Source organism: Mytilus californianus, unplaced genomic scaffold (assembly GCF_021869535.1).
Source record: "Mytilus californianus isolate M0D057914Y unplaced genomic scaffold, xbMytCali1.0.p SCAF_13, whole genome shotgun sequence".
Lineage (NCBI taxonomy): Eukaryota > Metazoa > Mollusca > Bivalvia > Mytilida > Mytilidae > Mytilus > Mytilus californianus.
In genome coordinates this window covers 21,680,467-21,708,332 of record NW_026262615.1, presented here as the reverse complement: position 1 = coordinate 21,708,332, position 27,866 = coordinate 21,680,467, and the positions used below count along the sequence as shown (strand labels likewise).

Below are 27,866 nucleotides of genomic sequence, written 5' to 3'. Positions count from 1 at the left end.
ATTTTGACAAAATGTTTACTTTGACCCTTTGACAAAAATATAAAAATTTCAAAAAATTTGAACCAACCACTTTATCAGAAAAATTTCATTGGTTATATAGCAGTTTGACAAACACTAATTTTGATCATTGAGAAGCTTAATATTTCCTTAACAATACAACGTGATTAAAACGTTCAGCTGATTTTTACAGAGTTATCTCCCTGTAGTGTTAGGTACCACTTTAAGTCACAGACATGAAAATATATCAAAATAACACTTGTATATGTTAGATATGAATGTTTTGTGATACACTATATACTGTTTACAATATGAAATGTTATAAAACATCCTTAATGTTTTCTTAAACCCTTGGATATAGCCAGAATTTACTGTTATTTTTTACTAAAATACCTTTCAGACCTGAAATAGGACTATTATTCATATCATTTGTTATTAGGATTTATCACTATGTATTGCATTTTGATACATACAAACATTTTTAATGATTTGGGAGGTGTATGTTTGTTTTATAATAAAAAAATTTCAACCAAAAGAAGAGTCTCATTTTTTTAAGTCACTGGTGTAACCAAAAGACAAATTGGTTGGGTAAGAGTTATCTTTCTCAAGATTTCAGCATTTACAATAGTTTCTCCCCTAGCAATGTTAACTGTAAGCATGTTATGCAAAAGAAAAAATAAATCAATGTTGAAAATTTAGTGAAAAAATCTTAAAAGTAAGTAAAAGCTATATCGTAAATGAAAATAGTGTCCATGGTGTATCCTTATAAAAATCATTTTCCGAAAGATTTCCTGAACTTTGTTTTATGAAAAAATATTGATTGTAGAAACATGCACCAGGAACAACATATAAAATAGGGGAATGGAACACTTATTTTGAAACTAAATCTAAATATACACCTGTAAATCATTGGTGTTACTGTCAATGGTGAGACCACTTTAATAAAATAACACCACTGACCAGTTTAGTAACACCACTGAATATATTATGACAATCAGCATTTTTGTGTGTTTCTTTCACGTTTAACAAGCGAAAAATCATATCATTTATGAAATATAATACTTATTTAACAATGTGTGTTTTAACAATATAATGTATTACAACCGTATTACAAATACAAAGTTTTCACAAACTGGCGTATACTGGTAACACCAATGACACTATTTAGTAACACAAATTGACATTTTTAGTTATTGATGTTATGTTATATAATTTGAGATTTTTTAGCCTAAGAATTATTTTTTTTTGTTTTTCTTTTGTTCAGTTTTCTTTGTTTTGTGTTCAGTACTTAATAAAAGTAAAATTTGTTGTCAATGGTGATACTTTTGTGTCAATATAGTTACTGAAGGGTCAGTGGTGTTACTATATAAAAATGCAATAATTTTTATTTCTTATTAACAAATGAAAGTGTTTTTAGGTCGTATACGAAGGATTAGGCATTATCTAATCATTCAGTCTTATACATTTTACATATATTCAGTTTAAGTGTATTTTTTAATATTAACAACGGCCATAATTAGGACAGCCAACTTTTTTTACATCAATTTACTCTGAAATTTATGTTTAAGGGACTAATCATTTTTTACCTGGGAGGGGGGGGGGGGGGGCTGGTCATTTTGAAATCAAAAATACAAAATTTCTTTATCCCCCCATAATATTTCACTATTTTTATTTGATCCCCCTGTGAAAACATTTAAAAAAATGTGATCCCCTCTCTATTAAACATGCCAAAATTTTAACATGCAAAACACTTATCATTTTATTTCACGAACATATTGAAAATGAAATATTCTCAGTGGATTGAGTCCAAAAACATATTTGAGGGAAAATTGCCTTGAAATAGGGCTCTTCCATGAATATTAGAAGTTGAGCAAGCCAGTGCTTTGAGTAGCTTATTCTGACTTTTTTTCTAATTTCCTATATTGGGCTGTTAAAGAAAACTTGATCCTAAGTAACTCTGTAAAAATTTACATTAAAAAGTTAACTTTTCGAAACAGTAACAACACATTATTTACTAAGAGGGGTCTATTATATGTTCCTCTCTTGAACGCTGCTTAAACTTAAGGCCTTATTGAAACCACCATTGAGTCGCTAAACTTTTATATGGATAGTTCATTTCAGCTTGAACAACTCAATTACTCATTTATTGTCACATTTCATTCATAAATGTGTGATAATAACCTCAAAATTTAGATTTATTAGCCTAAAAAGTACAAATTTTGAGGGAGTGTGAGGTATAAATTGAGTCAAAGGGATCTTGTAATGAAAACAAAAAGATACATAAGGGTTGTTGGTCATCTCAGAATCATCTTTTGTAACAATATTCAACTGTTTGTATGCAATATTTAATCATTTATTGGAGAAGATATTACTCTACACTATATTCTTTCATGATGCGGCATGATTTGTATTTTTGGACAAAATTTTGCACAAATCGCTGCATGCAGATTTCATTTTAATTTATACTTAATTTCTCTCAAACTATTAAGCTGATAATAACAAAACTTGGCAGTAATGCTTGTCAATTTAGTGATCGAAGTGAGTGAAATATAACGACTGAATAATTCGGATTATGAAGCACCTATGCATTTTATATGGGACAAAATGGCACAAAATGGCCGCTTCCTACATCACCAAAGTCTTGTGATGTCTTACTTAATTGTATATGAATGGTGTTAAAGATATATTTTCGATTTGACTGTTTTATAATGTTCTTCTTGATATTTTGTCTCCTGAAGTATATGAACTACTAATTTCCATGTGCAAAAAATATTGATCCCCCCACTTTGAATTTATAAAAAATTTGAACCCCCCTTTTCCACATACAGAAAAAAACTTGATCCCCCCTGCATTTTGACCAGCCCCCCCCCCCCCCCCCCTTCCCAGATAAAAAATGATAAGTCCCTAAATAGAATGCATACCTATAAAAAAAATTTCAATAAGTAGTAATTTTAACCTTAACAACAAATTGGAACAGTTATTTGATATTTAACAATATTTTTTAGTAACTAAATGTATTGTGACAGATATTTGACATAAATTTTGGACATAGCTGACGTTACAATTATTATTTAAATTTTATTAAAATAAGAAACGTAATGATTTTGTTAATCACTATTATATACCGTGGGATAATGCAAACTGTTCTCTGGTCATTTAAAGATGATTTCTTATCACCAATGTCAAAGTGACCTCTCTATTATCTATTGGACATTTACTTATACAACATTTTGACCTTATTTCGGACAATAACCATATTAGGTAATTTCTAATTTTATGCTGACAAAGAAAGTCACGTTGGCATACCATCAATTAAATGATTGCTATATAAGTAGAAATTCTGCTTTGAGACGTCAAAGTTTGAATTTCGAAACTTATAGGTAAGTCATGATTTTAAAGTTATTAAGATTTAAAGTAAAATATTTTTAAACAAGTTAAACTAAAATAAATATAATTAAAAGTTTTCATAAATGAAGTTTTGTCAATATATCTATTGTTTTCTTTTAAGGAAATAATTGAAAATATTTGTTTTACTTTATTGTTGTTTGTAACTGTTTTGTATTATTTTTCTTTTTATTTATTTTATTAAAAAGTTTGACTTATAGGTGTCAGTCGATCCCGGCCTGCCTCTACATCGGCAACAACGCCCGGCCTGCCTTTACATCGGCAGCAATGCCACACACCATCGAAGGCATTGTACACAGCTAGTTCCCCCCGAACATCTAAAGCCAAGTACCAGCTCTCACAGAAGTAGTTCTTCTGTTGAGAGTCTGCCGGGAATCAACACAACAGCTAACTTCACAACATAACAACATTCTATATATACCATTTACATGGATTCCAACAACGTCCTTCCTTTTATTGTGTTATAATAAATGCATGTTTTATATTGGTAACATCATTGACATGGTTCTATCAGAGGATGACCTAAATTTGTTAAAATTGAAGGAACTCTTCATTTTTCTGAATATAGTTGCTACCATATTATAGAATAGGAGGATTTTTTAAAACAATGACATCATTTTTCCAAATTTTCCCTCATCGAAATTTGCATGTTTTTTTATAATGACCCATATGTGGTGATGAAATCTGTTTTTCAAATATATTTTGAGGATATGCAGATAAACCTTATCTTGCTTTTTCAGCCTTTTAAGTCTAATAAAATGCTTCGCTGGGCGCAGCTTGATACGACCGCAGAGGTCGAACCCTGAACAGTTGGGGCAAGTATGGACACAACATTCAAGCTTGATACAGCTCTGAATTTGGATTGTGATTAAATATTTGACACAGCATAGGTTTCTGACACAGAAAGAATGTGGTCTAAGAACTTAAATTTTTTTAATTGACCTATTATGGTCCAATGTCCAAAATCAAAATACATGGTTAGATTCAGCATATCAAAGAACTCCATATATTCATTTTATGTTGAAATCAAACAAAGTTTAATTTTGGACCCCAACTTGGACAAACTTGAAAACTGGTCCCATAATCAAAAATCTAAACACATGTTTCAGATTCAGCATATCAAAGTACCCCAAGAATTCAATTTTTGTTAAAATCAAACTAAGTTTAATTTTGGACCCTTTGGACCGTAATGTAGACCAATTTAAAAAACAGGACCCAAAATTAAAAATCTAAAAACACGGTTAGATTTGGCATATCAAAGAACCCCAATAATTCAATTTTTGATGAAATCAAACAAAGTTTAATTTTGACCCTTTTGACCTCAATATGAACCAATTTGATAGCGGGCCCACCAATAAAAAATCTAAATACATGGTAAGATTCAGCATATCAAAGAACCCCTTATATTCAATTTTTGTTGAAATCAAACAAAGTTTAATTTTGGACCCCAATTTGGACCAACTTGAAAACTGGGCCAAAAATCTAAAATCTAAATACATGTTTAGATTCAGCATATCAAAGAACCCCTTATATTCAATTTTTGTTGAAATCAAACAAAGTTTAATTTTGGACCCCAACTTGGACGAACTTGAAAACTGGGCCCATAATCAAAATCTAAACACATGTTTAGATTCAGCATATCAAAGTACCCCAAAAATTCAATTTTTGTTAAAATCAAACTAAGTTTAGTTTTGGACCCTTTGGACCTTAATGTAGACCAATTTAAAAAACGGGACCCAAAATTAAAAATCTAAATACACGGTTAGGTTTGGCATATAAAAGAACCCCAATAATTAAATTTTTGATGAAATCAAACAAAGTTTAATTTTAGACCCTTTTGACCTCAATATGAACCAATTTGATAGCGGGCCCACAAATAAAAAATCTAAATACATGGTAAGATTCAGCATATCAAAGAACCCCATATATTCAATTTTTGTTGAAATCGAACAAAGTTTAATTTTGGACCCCAATTTGGACCAACTTGAAAACTGGGCCAAAAATCTAAAATCTAAATACATGTTTAGATTCAGCATATCAAAGAACCCCATATATTCAATTTTTGTTGAAATCAAACAAAGTTTAATTTTGGACCCCAACTTGGACCAACTTGAAAACTGGGCCCATAATCAAAAATCTAAACAGATGTTTAGATTCAGCATATCAAAGAACCCCAAGAATTCAATTTTTGTTAAAATCAAACTAAGTTTAATTTTGGACCCTTTGGACCTCAATGTAGACCAATTTAAAAAACAGGACCCAAAATTAAAAATCTAAATACACGGTTAGATTTAGCATATCAAAGAACCCCAATAATTCAATTTTTGATGAAATCAAACAAAGTTTAATTTTGGACCCTTTTGACCTCAATATGAACCAATTTGATAGCGGGGTCCACAAATAAAAAATCTAAATACATGGTAAGATTCAGCATATCAAAGAACCCCTTATATTCAATTTTTGTTGAAATCAAACAAAGTTTAATTTTGGACCCAAATTTGGACCAACTTGAAAACTGGGCCAAAAATCAAAAATCTAAATACATGTTTAGATTCAGCATATCAAAGAACCCCATATATTCAATTTTTGTTAAAATCAAACAAAGTTTAATGTTGGACCCTTTGGACCTTAATGTAGACCAATTTGAAAACTGGACCCAAAATTAAAAATCTAAATACACGGTTAGATTCGGCATAACAAATAAATAAATGTGGTCAAAGATTTTACAAATCTAATGCGCCATACTGGTCTTCCTTTATAAATATGCATTTCTTTAAACATAATTTAAAAGCAGTGTAAGGGAAGTAACCAAAACGTTGTATTTGGATTACCTCCCTTACACTGTTTTAAATTATCTTAATTGTTCATTAACCATTACTTTATACATAATTTAAAAGCAGTGTAAGGGAGATAATTTCAATGATGTATTTGATTTATCTCCCTTACACTGCTTTAAATTATGTTTTGTACTAAAGCATTTGTCCATTAATGAGGACAACCTTGTTTTCCCCCTTTTTTGCCCCTAATTCTTAAACGGTTTAAGCAATAACCCCCCAAAGCAAATCCTAACCATCTCTTTGTGGTATGGAAACTTGTAGTATAATTTCAGAGAGATCCATACACCGTTCCACAGTTATTGTCTGGAAACTAGAAAATGCTTATTTTTTGCCCCTTTTTGGCCCCTAATTCCTTAACTGTTGGTACCATAACCCCCAAAATCAATCCCCACCTTCCTTTTGTGGTATTGAACCTTATGGTAAAATTTCATAGAGATCCATTCACTTAAACTAAAGTTAGAGTGCGAAAACTAATGCGTCTTCGGCCAACGTCATACCAATATACGACCACAAAAATTTTTTTGCGGTCGTATAAAAATGAGGCGGAGGCAGCCGTACAATAGAAAATAAAGAGGAAAGCAAGAAAATTTGGCGTCACAATTGAATTTTGACCAATGATCAAATGAGATCAAACGAACCGCACGTTGATTTTTAATATCAACCGGCCGGAGAAAATATGATACGGCTTAGAATTAGAGAAATATAGATTCTACAAATGCATCAAGTGTGATACGAAATTTATCCACTCGAGACAGTTAAATTTTCAAATTTTAAACGCGAACCTCGCCGACCACATTAAATATTTAAATTTAACTGTAGATAGTGGATACATATCGTATTGCACGAGATTTAGTGGTTGAATCTGTTTCTCTACAAATTTTAGACGAATTACAGACAATCTTGATCCTTCTTTTCGACTGATCTGCAAAAAGATGATTGTGACGTCATCAAGCATTGCCGCATTTTTTATGACGCCACAATAGGAAATTCAGAGGAAAGGAAGAAAATTTAACGTCATAATCAATTTAGACCAATGAAGAACTGAGATCAAACGAACCACACGTTGACTAAATAAAAATTATTAACAGCTCAGTAAAAGGATAAATCGGGTAGATTAATAATCCGATCAAAGAAAGCTCAAATCGAACAAAAATGTAAATTACAGCTGGTCCCATGATATATCAAATTGTTGTTTTAATGAATTATCTATTGGTCACTCCATTGAACAACGATTTCCGATGTATATCATTTAGATATGATGTAATTTTAGTACAAGAATCATACTCACATCACTATGAAGGATTTCTTTTTCTCTTTCATGAAGTTTAGCGTCGTCAGACATTGCTGTAGAAAGCGTTTCCGTGGAAACTAAAGCTAGTTTCTTCTCTGTGGCTGCCAGTTTTTGACGCTCTTCTGCCAGTATTCTTTCGAGGCAATGGATTCTCTTACGAAATTGTCCCTGTGAACATAACTTTCATGTTTAATAAGTCCGTGACATTACAATATTTTTCTGTAGAACTAGAAACGTATTCTATAAACCATCATTATTACATTCTACTGACTGTGACGTTGTAACGCAATAACCCGTCATTAAAACATCATAGAATGTTCCCCTACTGACCTCAGATAACTACCAGATGAAACAAACAAGAAAACATTTGTTAATTGGCAATCAATAATCAACTACCAATCTTAATCTATCAGCCGAAACTGACATCTGCTATTTGTAGACTTAAAGTAATCTATTCACCTTTAAAGTGCAATCTGACATTTATCCAAGAAATCCCACAACTTTCATGGAATACCTTTTCACATTTACGGAAATAGTTGTTCACGCTGGAGATTAGTAATAATAAAATGCCATTTTTTAAAACACTATATTAACGAACAGATGTTCCGTAATCCAAATTATTTTAAAAAATCGAAAGCCCAAATCCACAGGCAAGAACCTAATGCAGAAACAAATGGAAAAATTACTGCAATATGCCTGGCTTGATACAAGCACTTTCTACTATTTTAAGCTCCAATAAATCATTTTGTAATTAGTAATTAATATATGGTACACGAAAATATTTCGTAAAAAGGCATAAATAATTTTCATTTGTACAATAGTGCAGGTGCTCTTATATCTCAAGACACTGATGTTCAGCAAGGCGGGAAACAGTAACAGTAAACTAACTTATGCGACAGCCTGTTAGTCAATTTATGATTAAAGAAGGAATTCCATCACCACCAATTTGCACGAAATCATGACAGTTACATAGGTTTTCTACCGTTGATGTAATATTCTTTCCTCCTACATGTTACTCTAGCTTGTCATATGTATGCTAGCAAATGCTGGTATATTATATAAGCTTTCGTACGATAAAAAGATTGATTGTACATTATGTGTGTACGCAATATTGTCAAGACTAACATCGGAAGTGTTCATTCTGACGTCACAAAGTTTCCGATTCCTAACTTGAGGTTCCCATACTGTATAGTCGGCTACAAAAGGCCCCGACATGAACAAATATAAAAACAATTCAATTGAGCAAACTAACGGCCTAATTTATAACAAAACAATTTACGAAAATCAAATATGACAGACATGAATCAACGATCACCACTGAACTATAGGCTCCTGACTTGGGACAGGCACATAAAGAATGTGGCGGGGTTAAACATGTTTGTAAGGGATCAACCCTCCCTCTAACCTGGGACAGTGGTGTTACAGCACAACATAAGAACAAATTATAAAAATCAGTTGAAAATGGCTTAAATCAGATCGATACAAAACAGAAAAACATCTAACAATAAAATTCGGTTGAAAATGGCTTAACTCATCAGATAGATACAAAGCCGAAAAACATCTAACAAAAACACAGACCAGACGTGGCAGGGTATTTATCCATCCCTCATCCCAAACAACAAAAATGGGAAATGTGTCATTGGGACACAGATGATGCCCCCGCTTGCATATCATATAAAGCTATAAAGGGACATAATTGAAGAACGGTAAAAGTGACGCTACCCAAATTTGTACTTGATCTGAGTTTTGTGGTAATAAGTATTGTGTATAAGTTTCATAACATGTGATTGAGGCAAACTTAAGTTAGAGAACGGAAACGAAAAATTCAGCAATTTTTCCATTTGTAAACGGGCATTACTCTAGAAAAGTTAAAGTGACGCCACCAAAATTCAAACTTGATCTGTGTTTTGTGGTAATAGGTATTGTGTACAAGTTTTGTAACATTTAATTTAAAAATGAAATTGAAAGAAAAAGTAAAAATGTTTGGGTTGAGAATTATAAGGATTAAACACATTTTCTCTAGAGATTATTGAGACACCCTTAAAAAGAGACACACATTTCAGAAAAAATTGTACCGTTTATGTTATTACTACCACTGAGTTGATGCCTCTGCTGGTGGACTGATAGTCCCCGAGGGTATCACAAGCCCAAGTAGTGGCATGGAAATATGGATTTTGTGTTATTAAAATTTGCTGTTACAAAATTTGGAAATTATTTAAAATTAAGGAATGTATCTCCCTCGTGCTTTGACCGGGTTTGTCTATACTTGTTTGTCATTTTTGGTTAATAGCTCTTCATCTTTTTAATAAGCTTTGGATTTTCAAATATTTTGGCCTCGAGCATCACTGAAGAGACATTAATTGTCGAAATACTCATCTGGTGCAGAAAAATGGGTACCGTTTATGTTATTCCACCAGCAAAGTTTTTTCATGCAGAATGTTTTTATTAATATACCAGTTTTAATCTAACAATTTGCCAGAATCGTATTATTATCAAACACCTTGCATGATTTTGATTGGCCTTTGGTACCCACATTTTTGTTTTAGCATACTATCAAATTTAAGATAACAGTGCTATGCTCAATGGCACATTAAAAATCAATCATTAGTGAAGTAAAGTGATATTTGATGGGTATACACACGAGGTTATGGCGGAGGTCTGGTTTGCTCATTACTGTAGCACTGTACTAGAAGGTGATCGATGGCACTGACAGCGCAACGTTAATTCTTATGATTAACGTCATTTGTCAATGAATCTTCAGGTATACATGTATATAACTAGAGGCTTTAAAGAGCCTTTGTCCCTTACCTAGTTATATGTGCATCTTCAACTATGGACGCTCTCCAACATTGTAGACTAGAATAGAATTCAAGATAATAATCACTTGTTTTTTTATCTTGCATTTGTGATATTTTTTTTCTGCTTACAGTTTCTCTCTATCTTCTTTTAATAGTTTTTGCTCAAAAATAAAAAAAGTATAAAAAAATCGTCATTTAAGAGTAATACTCCTATAACGAGTTAACTAAAGAGTTCAGAAAAATTTGACCTACAGTATTTGTAAATCTTGTTTTGCTGATCATTTTTGTCTATCTTTAATAGTTTTCAAGATAATAGGCAAAACCCCCAAATTTGATACAAATCGTCATCAAAGAGCAAGAACTCCATTAAGGAGTTGACTGACGATTAAGGCTACGTTGACGTATTTGTGGATCTTATATTGTTGATAATTCTTGTTATTTAAAGTGTCTATCTATCTATAATAGTTTTCAAGATATTCGACAAAAATGGTAAAAATCGTTATTAAAGGGCTATAACACCAATAAGGAGTCGTCTGACGAATTCGGTAATTGACTTATATGTAAATCTTGTCTTGCTGATTATTTTGGCTTTTTAAAATTTTTCTCTTTCTATTATAATTTCAAAATGATAGGTAAAAAATGTAAAATATTAGTAAAGTTCACCATTTAAGGGCAATAACTCTTAACGAAGTCGTCTGACAGTTTTGACATCTATAGACAGTAGATAGATCTCAACATTTTGACCATTTCCATTTATGTCAGATTTTTTCCACCTATACTGGTTTTCAAGATAGACATAATTTGCATTTTACGCCAATGTTCTATTTTTAGGCATTGTCGACCATGCTGGTTTACAGGCGGGATCGTCAAACACAAATTGAAACAAGATACCTCAAGGATGATTGTGGCCAAGTTTTGGTTCCGATTGGCCCAGTAGTTTCAGAGGAGAAGATTTTGTGTAAAAATTAACGGACGACGGACGACAACTATGGACCATGGACGACAACGACGGACAACGGACGCAAAGTGACGATAATAGCTCACCTGGCCCTATGGGCCAGGTGAGCTAAAATAAGAAGATGTGATATGATTGCCAATGAGACAACTCTTAATCAGAATCCAAAATGACGTTGATGTATGAAGTTTTAGATCACCGTACGGCCTTCAATTAACAAAGAGCAAAATCCAAACCGTATAGAAAGCTATAAAAGACACATTCATGACATAATGTACAACAATTCAAATGAGAAAACCAACGATAAAGGTAAACAAATATGATATACAGCAACAAACAATAATAACTGAATAACAGCCTCCAGCCTAGTAATTAGAAGGTTTTTATCCCTAGTATAAAGAAATATTTCTAATGAAACAAATACTTGTAGTATTGTTTTTCTGTTTGTTTTTCTTTTATTAACTCACTTCAGTAGCGATATTTTACCTTTTAGAAATAAGAACTTAACAAAAGACCGAAAAAAAACATCATTTGGTAATACTAGTATATGTATACTAAACAATTAAGTAATATACTTGGAACTACCATGAAATATCCGGTACTTTTTTAAAGATTATTCTTTGTGATGACCATTCATAGCTTCACCAACGTATCAGGAAAATCAGACATTCTATACCACTGATTTTCTTTTGTCAAAGTCTATGTAGCAACATCAAACTGCTTACATGTACAAACTGACCATTTATAAGTGGTCACTTACAAATTGCGTATCTTGAATAGGTCACAGTCACACAGCAACTAAAGAGAACTACTGAAATGCTCTTGACTTTGGGCAGGAACATGAACATTAACAAAATGTATAAAGAACGTACAACAAACATTAGGAGAATTTTATAATGACGTAATAGCACAAGCAGAACAATGATAGATAATTCAATATCAAAAGATACTCGCTATTACGAAATAAATACAAGCTCAAAGTCCTCAAAGTGCTGATATGAAAATATGCACTCCTACAATCTAATAAATGCCGGCTGTACCAGGAGTAGATTTGATGTAGCAACATCATAATGGCTGCAAGAAAACACGGGTGCGGGAATTTCTCGCTACATTGAAGACCTGTTGGTGACCTTCTGCTGTTGTCTGTTCTATGGTCGGGTTGTTGTCTCTTTGACACATTCCCCATTTCCATTCTCAATTTTACGATCAATTGCGATTCCCAAAATGAATTTTGATAAAATTAAAATTTTAAAAAAATAGAAATATTTTAGCTATATTATTCTTTATCGTAAAAAAAAACACTGCCATTCTGGACAAAATATCAAACAAACCCCAAATACTGCTGCTGCATGAGAATACTTTGCATATTGAGTAGTTGAAGACTGGAAATGATATAGATGAAATGATATGGCCCTATAGAATATCGATGGAATATCAATGTGAAAAAAAAAATATGCTGGTGTTGACGGAATAAACTGATACAATCGTCCAACAAAATCATTGTTTTTGTGATTAAATCTCATCTATAAATAGAACAGTCACTTAGTAAACCTAACCTTCCCATAACCCATGAATTATAAATCATTCCAAATTGCAAATTATTCCCATCGCACTCTCAATATCGCACTTTGGCATTTCAATGAGATAATTTTTCAAATGCAACAAGTGCGGGAAAAAATTGCACTCTTCTGTAGCACATGAATACAAGACTGTTTTATTTTAAGACAGGCCTCCTCTGGCCAAAATGTGTACTTATGATTGATTAGACTCTGTACCAATTAATTGCTATCATAAATCTTTGATTTTCCTTTTAACCTTTAGATATGATATAAAAGTTACTACTAGCAAAGAGATATGGAAATAATTAAGCCTTGTTTATGATATCTTTGCTGTATGTAATAAACACCAGATCTTACCTCCCAGTCTTTATGTATTACTTTTCTTCTGCTCGCTGATTCCGGGGAACCAGGCGCTGAACTTTCCCGTGATGCACCTTCTACGAAAACTTCGTCACTCCCGAAACTGATGTCACTTAGTACACTGACAGTTCGTGCACTATTTTCTGATGCTGCACTGGTAGATCTACTTTCTTCTGCAAGGCGTTCTAACTCTGCTTCTGCGGCGTCTGCTCGATCTTTGACAATATCTAATAAGTTACTCAACACCTGCAAATAATGAGACACGGGAAGTTAGTATTTGTGTTGCAGATCCGGAAATTTTCATAGAGGTGGGTTAGTTATAGATGGTTCCAACTGGAAACAAGGGAATGGACTCTAGGCTTAATTTCGATTTTCACATAATTTTGATTAAACTACAATGAAAGGAGAGAGTTTATAACCAACGGAACCTCCTATGTATCCCACAAAGTACTTATAAAATTGAGAATGGAAATGGGGAATGTGTCAAAGAGACAACAACCCGACCATAGAGCAGACAACAGCCAGAGGCCACCAATGGGTCTTCAATGCAGCGAGCAACTCCCGCACCCGGAGGCGTCCTTCAGCTGGCCCCTAAACAAATATGTATACTAGTGCAGTGATAATGGACGTCATACTAAACTCCAAATTATACACAAGAAACTAAAATTAAAAATGATACAAGAATGCCAGGTCAAGGGTAATAAGTCAAGGTAGTAGGATAGCACATGGGGAAAAAGAATGTATGAACCATGGGGACCCTAGAACGAGACCAGATATGCTGACGAAGTAAGAGTCTCCTGTAATGAATGCATTACATTCCATACATTTCAACATACTTTCAATCACATCATGTTCCCGTACGACGTGTCTCCGTCAAAAAGAAAAGACAATATACTCGGATTCTTGATTTTTGAACATCTTATCCATCAATATTCCAAATTTAGTCTAGGTACGAACTCTTCTTACATACTTAGTAAAAATTATATGCATGTAAATGTATAAAAGCTCTCTTCAAAACAACATGTTATGTAAGATGCAGTATCACTCGTCTGGCAGCCAAAACATTAACGGTACCTAGTATTAACATCAAATTTCAACTTAAAATTCCTTAACTTAACCTAAAATTTCCTATGACAAGCAGCAGGCTAGTAACACTGGCGACTAAACATGTATATCTGCAAGTAAAATCTCCTCTACATATTTTGGTACTAATTGCAACAATTACTCATTGCATTTTTTTAAGTGCTTTTATAATCATGTCATAACCATTGTTTTTTAAGAATCAGCGCGTACATATGAAGTACGTCAGTTTCTAAAAAAATCATATATAATTGTTTTCATATTTTATAAACAACATACTTTATAAAACAGAAACCGTTCTGATCATCAATATTTGAGAAATGTTAGGGATAAATCTTAAAGGTTTTTTCACGAGATCTTAGCAGAAACTATATAAAAATGAGGAGATGTGGTACATGTATGATTGCCAATGAGACAACTATAAACCAAAGATCAAATAAATTGGATGTAAGCAGTTATAGGCAACCGTACGGCCTTCAACAATGAGAACAATCCATACCGTATATTCGGCTATAAAAGGCCCCGACATAAAAAATATGAAACAATTCAATTGAGAAAACTATCGGCCTAATTTATAATAATGTATGTTTCCTAGCGTTAACTATATTGAACCTCGGACGCTCCTCTGGATTCTTGATTTCGAACAATAATTTGCATAAAAACGTGCAAGTGAAATGAATGTCAAATATGGGTATCGAAAAATCCTTCTGTTCCTTTTTTGGTCACATTGAAGTTGGCAATAGCAACCACAACCCTTTTACTTCCATGGTACATATGATACAGATACAAACTATGGAAATCAAATCCAGAGATACATCTCACTGAAGCTGATTTTATTTAGATAATGTCAAATGTTTCAGTATGATTGAATGTGTATGACGCCCAACATCACATACGCTTTTCTTCTTATAAATAGTGATTGAACATTGCTTTTTTTACTTTTTCCATAAATCATAAATTACCAGTATGAAGTTACTGTTAAAAATTATCATTCGTCTTTCCTTACTCTGGTTAAATTTTTTTTTTCTAAATTTATTGATGTATAAACTTGACCGGAAGCTCGCTTAGTAAATGAGTCAAATGATTTTAAACTGTCTCGTAGTCTCGTGGTCGCTTCGAGTACGGGAAGTCATGTGTTTGCTTCCCGCCCGGGTCAAATCAAAGACTTGAAAATCGGTATTTACTGCTTCTCAGTTAAGCACGTAGCATTTAGTAGTAAGCGCAAAGACTGGTCGACATGGAGTCATAATAATGTGTCCTGGTCTTCCTGTGGACTTATGAACTAGCACGATCCGGTTCAGCGTGTCGATCTAATAGAAAGCAGAGTATATATTCATATCACATTAACCTGTTATTGTCCTGAATATGCATTCAAATTGAACGTTAAACAGCCATTAATCATAATCATCATTAAAAGACTTTATTAAGTTTGCGAGCGTGCTGCTCAATTTACACGCGTATGAATTAATAATAATTGGTAAATCCTTTTAATTACGATTATACCAATATATGACATGGACATTAAGTATGAGTTTTCGTTATTACGTTAGTGGTTGCAAAGTTGCAAAACTCATATACATTTCACTTTGAAAATGTAGATTTCTTACAAAAAAATAATGAAATTGAGAAGACAAAATAGAATATTGAAGATCAACACTATTTAATATAATATTGTTAAATTAAGCACAATATTCCAAAGCAATATAAGCCACCAAGTGTATGTAAATGCATTTTAGATTTTAAGATTGTCAAGGATAAAAATTATTTAATATGATATTGTTAATTTAAGCACAATATTCCAAAGCAATATAAGCCACCAAGTGTATGTAAATGCATTTTAGATTTTAAGATTGTCAAGGAGGGATGCCATTTTTTTTTTTTTTAAAAATTTTTAATTATGAAGACGAAAAGGAGAAACAAGTCTAAACCGTTAAACGTAAATAGATAAAATATGAAATGATCAAATTGATCAAAGAAAATGCAATTATGTTAGTAAGATTTAAATTATGTTATCATAATTTCAATAAAATCGTAGTACGCGAACTTACGTTTCACTAAGTAACTTAATACTTACATCGCTTTTCTCCTGAGCATAGTCGAGGTCACGTAATAATTCCAATTCCTTTCTACGGAAATCACTTTCCTTATTTTCTATGGTTTTCTTCAGTGACGTAACTTCAGCTTGTAACGACTTTATCTCTGCATCTTTTTTCGTAAGTTCTGTAGCGAGGTTCTCTACATAGAAAAGGAAGATAATTACATAGAGAATGTATGAAATTATCCTTCTTAATTATCTGTAATGTTGATTACTCGCAGGCAGGTATCTCTGGCCGTAGGGTGCATGCTAATGCACATATATCTTCTCCAGGTTTAACATCCTACGTAGCATAGCACAATAATTAGGATGTTTTTGAAACACACCAACATTTTACCAACAACCCAGTAGCTTTTTGTAAAAAACATCTTTGCATGGATATGATCCTTTCGTTACATTTGGTCTTTCATTGCTTGATTGATTGATTGTTTCTTAGTTTACGTCCATTGGCAAATATCTCATGCATATTCAGGACAAAAACAAATTAGCAATACTCCAATAGGTGGCTCTGAAAGTTGAGTCGACCGGGATAAAAGGCAGGGCATTTATATACAAACAAGCATTCTGTGAGTATTGCCTGACAATACATAGTCCCCTACCGGTTAAAAATTCATTGTACTGGAACAAAATGCTAACTTGATCTATAACTTGTCATGGTGTAAACTATATAACAAATATCAAGTCAATATCTTCAAGCATGACTAAAAAAATTGTGGAAATTGATTATTTGAGTGAATTTTCTAAGTCCAAGGACCATAACTCTGCACAAAATCATCAGACCGGAAGAAAATTCGAATTTGATCTGTAACTTGTCATGATAAAACTATATACCAAACATCAAATCAATATCTTCAAGCATGACAAAAAAAGTGCGAAAAACTGATTATTTGAGTGAATTTTCTAAGTTCAAGGACCAAGGATTGGTGAGAAAAACCCATACCGTATAGTCGGCTATAAAAGGCCCCGAAATGAAAATATGAAACAATTCAATTGAGAAAACTAACGGCCTAACTTATAACAAAATAATTTACGAAAAACAAGTATGACAACCACTGAACTACAGACTCCTGACTTGGGACAGGCACATAAAGAATGTGGTAGGGTTAAACAAGTTTGTGTAGAGGGTTGCTGCTCACAAGGAAGCGATTAAACCAATAGTTCCAAGTGGTGAAGTTGAAATCATCCCTTTGTAAATTTTATGGACGCCATCACGAGTTGGTTGACCGTTATGGAGTATCCGTTTCACAGATGATAGCGGATATGTTCCAAATGTCGTAACTACAATCCCGTCCCCTTTTCCCCGAATGTGACCTACCGAATTAGACTTATTACCGGGTTTGTACCAACTTGAGAAATACGACGGGTGCCACATATGGAGCAGGATCTGCTTACCCTTCCAGAGCACCTGAGATCACCCCCAGTTTTTGACGGGGTTCGTGTTGCTCAGTCTTTAGTTTTCTATGTTGTGATTTGTGTACTGTTGTTTGTCTGTTTGTCTTTTTCTTTATTAGCCATGACATTGTCAGTTTATTTTCGACTTATGAGTTTGAATGTCCCTTTGGTATCTTTTGTCTCTCTCTTTTTGTGAGCGCTAAACCCTCCCCTAACCTGGGACAGTGGTGTTACAGCACAACATATGAACAAAACTATTAAAATCAGTTGAAAGGGCTTAACTCATCAGATCGATACAAAGCAGAAAATATCTAACAAAAACACAGACCGGATGTGGCAGGGTATTTGTGCATCCCTAACAACAAAAAAGACACAAAGTACAGATATGAGAGTACCCGCAGTTACTGACAGCTAGTTCAAAGCCAATAACAATTAATAAAAAAATCATGTATCTAAGACTAAAATATCAATCAGTACACATCCAACATCCAATGGATTTAGTGAAAAGACGTTATTAACAGTCAGAGAAAAACACGACCTTGTGCAATGCCAACATATAGGTATCGACATACTGTAATATCGTGAATGTACATATGTGTAAAACAATAACATTTAGTATGGTTTTAAATTACTAATAACAAAGTCAATATTTAAACCAATAAAACAATAACCAAAGATCTAATTACAGCGTGTAATAGGTAACCTTTTAGAATAAGTTTTTTTAAAGGATTGGTAAGTTTATCCGGATCGTATCTAAATTTCCGGGCTCGGTAAACAACATCATCGTAAAATCAAGGAGACCGTCAGTGGAAAACTTCATCAAAGATATCAGGCTTATAATTATGTATGCCAGATGCACGTTTCAACAACATGAGACTCATCAATTGCATCGAATCAAAACAGTTGGAAGGCCAAATAATCAAAACAGTTGGAAGGCCAAATTATCAAAACAGTTGGATGGCCATATCATCAAAACAGTTGGAAGGTCATATCATCAAAACAGTTGCAAGGCTAAATCATCAAAACAGTTGGAAGGCTTAATCATCAAAACAGTTGGAAGGCTAAATCATCAAAACAGTTGGAAGCCTAAATCATCAAAACAGTTGGAAGGCCAAATCATCAAAACAGTTGGAAGGCCAAATCATCAAAACAGTTGGAAGGCCATATCATTAAAACTGTTGGAAGGCTAAACCATCAAAAAGTTGAAAGGCTAAATCATCAAAACAGTTGCAAGCCTAAATCATCAAAACAGTTGGAAGGCCAAATCATCAAAACAGCTGCAAGCCTAAATCATCAAAACAGTTGGAAGGCCATATCAAATACGAAGTAAAAAAATGTTAGAAACCATAAATATCAAAGAGTTAACTTAAGGCAATCTATGCCGGGTGATAGAAAAACCTCATTGTTTCGAATAATTCAACATTCTAAGTGATATGCAAAAAGAGGGGATGTTGGATGGGTGCAGATATTTGATGATTGTTGTCCACTGTTGATCGCACTGTTTTGATTGATTGATTGATTGATTGATTGGTTGATTGATTGATTGATTGATTGTTGGTTGCTTAACGTCCAGTGGCAAATATTTCATGCATATTCAGAACGAGAACAAATTAACAATAAATACAATAGGTTGGTTCTGTAATAGAGGCGTCCGGGATGAAGGTCGGAGAATTTTAGACTGCCACGGGAAATGGGGATATATTGGTTAGGGACAGATATTTAGCCTTGCAACAGGTCCCCTACTGACCCCTCAAAGAGTTGTTGCAAGGGTTCTTAACGTGCAAAGAGTGTGGCACTCTCTTTACACGCGGCATCGGATTTAACGTCCCCATTCTGACAAGACGTGGCTGCAAATTTGTACATCCCGCACAGCCAAAGGGACGCCCAAATTTGGCGAGGGTTTTACTGCCGGTCGGAGGAAGACCAATGGTGACCATACTTTTATTCCCCAGTCACTCTTGGGGGCGCACTGTTTTTTTATTTTGATATAATATACAGATGGCGCTTTCAATTTTAAATCTTATTTCATTGGGTTTTTATATGTTTTGGTACTCCTATGATTTATCTATTTTGAAGTTTCAAAATATGGTATGAAAAAAATAAAATTCAGTCACATAAAACTCGAAAAAGGGATGCATTTTTTACTATAACATTCTGTGCGGATCGTAAGATCAAAGCAAGTATGAAATAAGATTTTTTACATCGAACGTCATATCACCCACCTGTACTCATAAAATATCAGAACATAATAATTAGTGTTATATTGAGAATTATTTATATTCTTGAAACAAACCACCTTCTCAAGAAAATAAAAGAAACATCACCCAACACGAAACAATTTGTTATAGACAATAAACTTTGATGTTTCTATTTATGATTATTGTTGATAATTTCCCTTACTTTAAACACTATTTATGTTCCCATAATAAGATTAAGATTGATCAACGACGCACTGACAAATTATATGTGACCTCTATGGTATCACAAAGTGACCTCAATGGTACCACAAAGTGACCTCTATGGTATCACAAAGTGACCTCAATGGTATCACAAAGTGACCTCTATGGTATCACAAAGTGACCTCTATGGAATTACAAAAAGGAACAAAATCGTAGCCACAGAAAACAAAGCCATCTCGTTTATAGAGACAAAGGATAAAAAGAACACCATTATAATGATTTTTGACACTTAATGATCTAGGCTAATCAAGAGCAAACATTAGTTTCCAAATTTATAATATCGTTTTTTTTTTTTTACCTTCGCTTCAATTTAACATGCATGAAAATGTGGAATTTATTTTATTTCTATTTTACCAGCGTGTAATCTCGTGTAAATAAATAACAATGATGAATGCACTGAAAACATCAAGGGTAGAGTGCAAAATTGATTATCATATACGTTTAATTATTTATATTAACAGCTATTATACTTTTATTACTACTTATTTTTAAGTCATTATTGTTTATATCGTGCATTTTTTAAACGTATTTCTTTCTTTTTTTTTGGCAATTATATCTGTCAACATCTATTTATACACATTTGATATCTTTGCATTTTTTTAAATTACTTTTTATGCAATTACGTCTGTCAATATCTATCTACGCGCACAAAAATAACAAGATTTAATATCTCTTTGAACTATGCCTCTTTAACACTTAAATATCAGCAATAAAAATAAACCCTTGTTCATGTTTCATCGCCTGTAATGATTCTGCTATCATACAGCACCTAAGTGATGCCTCCTTGGTGATTTAGGACAAACACGATCCGTTTTAGAATTAATTAAATGGAGGAATACTGGTATAAAAGGGGAGACATGGTATGATATGTATACTTAAACAAGCAAAGTAAAATAGATATAACAACATTTAAATTCGAGGAATTGTTTTGTCTCTGCCATGACCACAAGATCACGTGGATCAAACTGGATCCCGGTGTCAGAAAGCTATGTTAGTATTCCAGCTTAATTGGGGATACCTTCTATACGTTTATTCTGTGCAGAAAACTTCAGTTAAAACAGTCAAAGAACATTCAATTAAAACACAGGTGAACACCTGGAACACTTGTCTCAGGTACAAAACGTATCTTTTTAATACTTGTTAAGCTGTGAAACTATTTTCGGCCTCGCTATCAAACGGAAATACTTCAATAATATAGTTTTTTTGTTTACATTTTTGTAATTGAGCACATTGTTCAGAGAAACATCTCAAGCATTTATGTGAGGATGTTGGTAATTCAGAAGATAAATATATTACAAATGTTCAATTGCTTGCATACACAGCTACTTTTGCATAGGCACTATTTCTGTACCAAAAATCTGTAGTACAGGAAATCTACTTTTAATATTCAGTACTATTTTGTTACTTTAAAATTATTGTAATATTTAGGTACGGTATTTGACAGTACTTAATTTGTACTTCAAATTTAAGTACTACAGATTTTTACACCATTACATTTTTAGCATTTAGAAAGTTTGTCTATTTCAAATCTCTTAAAGTTATGATTTTCAAACATGGAATATTGTGATCACTGTTGGTATTATTTCTGTACCAAAATTTTATGTACAGATCAAGTACTGTAAAATACAGGTACATAAATATTACAATAACTTTAAAGTAAAGAAATAGTACTAAATATCAAAAGTAAATTTCCAGTACTACAGATTTTAAGTAAAGTAGTAGTACCTATGCAAAAGTAGCAGTGTATGAGTAAAACGGTAGGCTGGGAAGTGACTATATTCATACAACATCTCCTTATTTGATATTCGCGTTATTCGAATATATTCTGTTTTATTCATATTTGATATTCCTAGTCAGATTTTAACGTCTTTCTACCAGATATATTTGTCTGTCTCTTAACCGGTTTGTTTTCACTCGCTCAGCAGTATTCCATTAGAACTAAAGATTTGTATGTTTTAACCAAACGTGTGTTCGAACCGACAATACTAGTATATCAAACTCGATTAGCTACATCTAAAACATAACATGGCGGTTCAAACCTAAAAGAAATTTTAAAAAATAAACTAGAGTTGCTTTATTTGAAAGTTATATACCAAATATTCGAATAAAATCAAACAATTACGGGAATTAAAACATTGTTCCTGAGGATAATCACAATGAAATTTACCACAAAGACTGTGAGTATTTTAGTTGCTAGCAGGGGGTTGCTTATACGTTTGTTTAGCTTCGGCCACTTCGTTCAATATAAGACAGATGTAAAAACATTTTGCGACTAACCCGTTGCTGTTAAAGCTATACCCGAAGCAAATATCTGACAACAGAAGCAAATCTAATATCATTTATAATGGCATACTAATAGAACACGATGTTTTTCATGTTCAAGTTTATTATACAATACCTATTAATCCAACGGCTTTTTGAAAAAATCTTCAAAAGTTTGTAATATGCCTTGCTATAATATTTGTTTTCAAGTTCTGTGCTATTGTACTGAAAATAGCCCATTACATGTTCTTTAAGGCGATATTTTTATGTGTTCATGATGAATATTAGTTTATATTTATAGACTTTTTACGTCAACACTTTGATGTTAACTTTCTTTGAGTATCTTGCACGAAAAAATCTTTCAGTATTAAATAGCTTAAAAAAGAGAGGCTAAAGATACCAAAGGGACATTCAAACTCAGCACGAGAAAATCTTTCAGTATTATATAGCTTAAATAGAGAGGCGAAAGATACCAAAAGGACATGCAAACTCATAAGTCGAAAATAAAATGACAACGCCATGGCTAAAAAGAAAAAGACAAACGGACAAACAATAGTACACAAAACACAACATAGAAAACCAAAGACTGAGCAACCTGACTTTACCTTACTTTTATAGATTTAATTTATCATCAGTATAAATGACATCATTAAATATTTGCTATAATCAGTTACCGTCGGTATTTATTTCATGAATATTCCGTACTTGTCAAGTTAAGAAACTTAACAGAAATACAAGCAACTTCAACTTAACGACAACAGTAGTAATGCACATGCAGTGGGAGAAAACTGATACACAAAATCTATACTTTCCACATCAGCGTACCACCACTTTCCTCTCCCCATCTCTCTCTCTGCAAGAATGCAAAAGTATGCTAACAGTTACAAGTAACAATTACTTCTGAACATACAAGACGGGATTTCAGAATCACACTTCTTTAACCCCATCTTACTGATGAGCATTTTCCATAAACATTGCATGACAATTCCTTCAGGGTGGGCTCATTCCAATGTACTACTGGAGGGAACCCCATCGCCGACTTGATCATTTATAAAACATTAATTTAACGGTAGCAGTAATTTCTAGTATTAAACACCCAATAAATATGAAAATATAGAAGATATGAAATTGCCAAGTGTTATCAGAAATGAAAGTGAGATATCAAAACACAATGTTGCAGTTGTTCAATGTATCAAAAATGATATAAAACTTAACCACGTTTGGAAGATGACCAAGCTGACATGTGGCATTTGTATTTAAAATATTCGACATATACCTTAATATCAGTATCTTGTCTTTATAACTTACTCCAGTGTTAGATTAAATCGACGCGGCAGTGCTCTGGACCCCTAATAATAAACTTCTTCAAACACAATCTAATTATTTCATGTCATATTTCCTCAAATTTGCAGGACCATTTTACATATTCAAATGATCTTTAACTTAAAGACTTATTACTACCATGGTGAAGGTAACAATAATTGTCTTATAAAATAAGTACACTGTACTACGTTAGATCGTAAAAAAGACATTCGCTAAATCATGAAAGAATAAAGTAACTAACACTTATATCTGATAAAGTAATATCCTTATACAACTAACAACATTCCTTTGACTGATTTGTGTTGTTTGTTTGCTGTCTCATAAATCAATTTCGAGTTCCTTATTCACGTGAATGAGCTATGCCGGTTGATGCAAAAAATGGAAGAATGTAAAAGACCTCTTTTGGCAAATACACTGAAACAATCTATTGGTATACACTCAAATATTTTGTGACATTACGGGTCATTGCAGGTAATGTCTTTAAACAGTAGTAACAAAGGGGAACAACGGTAATTATGCTTATTCATTTCAAACAATATTTCTTCGTAATTCTTTGTATATATCTATAGTTCCTACAATACTCCAAAATACATTTTGATCGATTGCTGTTTAGAATTTTAAGACTTTTATGACAAGTTTATCGTTTTTACATTAGAGTTTAGTATGTGTATTGATGACTTTTGATTTGGTAACTGCTTTTTACAGTCAATTAACAATATCAAGCTTGCATTCAAATTGAGACTTGCAAAACTTCATACACCATTGACTTATATCGGTTGGAGATTTGTCATTCAAATTGAAACTGTCAGTTAAACAAATACAGAACAATAACACTTTGATCTTTTCGTGTTTCAAAAGAGTTGATTACTTTTTCAATTCAATAGCGATAAATTATGGAAGCTAAATGACGATTTGATAGTACAAATGCTTTTTAAAGTTTTGAATCTTGCTAGTATACAATAATTCGTATGTTTCAGTCAATACTGCAAATTGTATCTCCATATTTCTTCAGATTAACAATAAATTTCAATTTTGTTTATGTTGTTAAAGTCCATTGGTGTCTTAATATGGATGTTGATTTTAATTCTTTTAAAGTAGTGCAACTGTTATTTCGGTATTCAGTTCATTTCCTAACATTATAATTCCATTTCGATTCAATTTGGTGAACAGACTATTCTATTATTTTTGTTATATTTTTCAAAACGGCAAAGAAGCGAAATCAATGAAGAAAATGAAACAACAAAGGTTTAAATGTAATGTTTCGAGTCTTTTAATTCAGCCCAGACATTCTTACTTTATTCCAAGTAAATGACAAACAGGTTAATTTTATTCTATTTTATGAACGCATTGTTATTCCACTGATTGTGATAAGATAATAAAGAGGGGGAAAAGGGGGGGGGATTTAAAAAAAAAACAGTATTTTAACCCCGCCACTTGTTCGTGTATCTTTTCTTGAGTAGGAACTACGTCAATTGTTGTCTTTGTCATATCGGATGGTTAACTTTACTTATTTGAAGAATTTGGTGTTGATTTCAGTTCGTTGTTTGTTTCCGTTTTATTTATCCACAATTGGTATCAAGACTGGGCGCTTTAGAGCATGACAAATACTGTATTGTTTAGATACATGTTAGTTGTTGAAGACTGTATGTTGCCCTAGAGATGTCTTTCTGTTATGTTTGTCGTTGTACTACTGTCCTTTTAACCAAACACCTCCTTTTATTCATATGTGGACATAGAACTAACTATGAAAAGAGTTGTATTCGCCTAATAAGGGCCATGGGAGGGTATTTTTCAAAACAGTAAGATTAAAAACATTTGCAGAACAATAATATATTCAATATAGACATGTAAAAAACATATTGATATAAAATTAAGGAGATGTGGTATGATTGCCAATGAGACAACTATCCACCAAAGTTCAAATGAAGTGGATGTAAGCAATTATAGGCAACCGTACGGCCTTCAATAATGAGATAAACCCATACCGTATAGTCGGCTATAAAAGGCCCCGAAATGTAAAATATGAAACAATTCAACTGAGAAAACTAACGGCCTAATTTACAACAAAACAATTTACGAAAAACAAATATGACAGACATGCACCAACGACAACCACTGAACTTAAGACAAGTTTTATACTCATAATTTCATAATAAAACTACATATGTGTTGTGACTATTAAATAAACAAATGTTATAAAGAGCTGGTACCTTAAGGAGAAGTCTCTACTGATAAGTTAAAAATAATCAAGCAATAAATCGTAATATTGTTATCTGCCACTAATTTATGGTTTTTCTTATATTGTATTATTTAAAAGTGCATTCTTTTTTCATGTTGGTTTTCTTTGAATGGTATGTTAAAAGCATATCATGTTGTCAGAACATCTGCCTTGAAAATAATTAACATGCCTTCATGAGGATCTATATTCATTTTTTACGGGGATATGAATCGGTTTTAAAATGTATGCAATCGGCAGAATTAACTTATATACCTCACTTTTGTTCATTTCATAAATCGTTGTATCTATTTTCTTTACTTGAAAAACAGAATTTACTGAGCTTAGAAAGAAAATTATGTATGAGTTCCAAGAAGTAACAAAGGGAAACAAAGTCAGATGAGCATTGAGATTAGACAGCAATCCAACGAAAAACAAAACCAAAAGACATGTAGTCAACATATTTTAGACAGGTGTTTGTACAATATGTCAGGCTCTAAATTGTCCCGAGTCTTTAAAAGATGTAAATATAATATGTTCTAGGGTTGAATTTTTTCCAAACTGTCCTTTTGTAGACCAGCTTCTGTCAGAAACTGTTCTAACTTCTAAAGGTGTAAGAAAACTGACAGTTCTTGCCAAATTATGAGAGAGGTTACAACCTTTATATATAACATAGTGGAAAAGTGATTGTGATTTGGACATTTTTTTTTTGTTTTAGTATTACGAAATACAATGGAGGTTTTTACATTTGTTATCATTCCTCTTGCTTAAAAGATGAACATATACATATATGTAAAACGACTGCAATTGTTAATAATTCTTAAAAACAAGTTTATAACTGTCTAGCTCAGAATTTAAAAACTCCTTGAAGTGCATTACAATTTACATTTAACAGATGAGTTAGTATGACAAGAAGTAAAAGAGTAACAATAAATACTGTCAGATACATAATTAGGATGTGGTCACAAGATTACGCAATGTAAACCTACGTAATTATCTACATGCAATGAAATACAAAGTTAAGAAAATCAAAGGGGATATATAAATCTTTTTAAGGGATGTTCGCTCCTCTGTCTCAAAAGAACAAGCTTTTTAAATGACTGTTATAAATTGATAGTATTTAAATACAGGAATTAAAAAGGCAGAAAACAATGAAATGTTCGTGCCCTTGTTTTCGAGATATCGCAACTGTAGTGGGAGAAACTGATACAAAGATAAACTATGTCTTCTCGCTAACGAGGCGAGGAATGGCTATATCCAAATATGCAGGGATGGGTCCAATCCCATCTAAAAAAGTATGTTCCATATTCCATAATCATATACAATTCCTTCAGGGGGGTCTCTTACGGAAAATTATAAAGCTGAAATGTGGCATTTGTCAGAAATATTAGTATCCTGTCTTTGAAACTAGCCCCAGTGTCATATTAAATTGACGCGAAAGTGCACAAGACCTTTTGTAATAACTTTCACACACATACGATATTTATTTCACAAATTGGCAGGACTATTCTTCAAATTCAACTGATCATTAATTAATAATCTAAGGACTTACATGTAGAAGGTAACAATAATGGTCTTATAAAATAAGTAAACTGGACTACGTTAGATCGTAAAAAACATATTTGCTAAATCATAAAAGTATAAAGTAACCGACACTTGTATTTGATAAAAGTAATATCATAATAAAACTAACAAAATTCCTTTTATGGACTTTATGTTCTATGGTTGCTGTCTCATAAAATAATTTCGAGTTCCTTATTCACGTGAATGTGTTACGCCTGTTGGCGGGAAAATTCACGAAATGTTCTCTATTGACGATTACACTGATGCCTGTTCAG

The 27,866-nt window shown here is 32.7% G+C and overlaps 1 protein-coding gene and 1 long non-coding RNA gene across 3 annotated transcripts in view; one reads left to right on the top strand and one right to left on the bottom strand.

Moving 5' to 3' along the window:
* LOC127723362 (golgin subfamily A member 4-like) overlaps positions 1–27,866 on the bottom strand; it is a 126,761-nt gene that overhangs the window by 35,334 nt on the left and 63,561 nt on the right. For both annotated transcript variants that reach the window (XM_052229934.1, XM_052229935.1), the window contains exons 4-6: positions 16,357–16,517; positions 13,200–13,448; positions 7,528–7,698 (exon numbers count right to left, since the gene is read on the bottom strand). In XM_052229934.1, the coding sequence (XP_052085894.1) occupies positions 7,528–7,698; positions 13,200–13,448; positions 16,357–16,517 (581 nt within the window). The remainder of the gene's footprint in view (positions 1–7,527; positions 7,699–13,199; positions 13,449–16,356; positions 16,518–27,866) is intronic.
* Positions 3,115–3,989, top strand: LOC127723367 (uncharacterized). The gene is made up of 2 exons (XR_007992017.1): positions 3,115–3,377; positions 3,603–3,989. It is a non-coding gene; the product is annotated as an uncharacterized LOC127723367 (long non-coding RNA).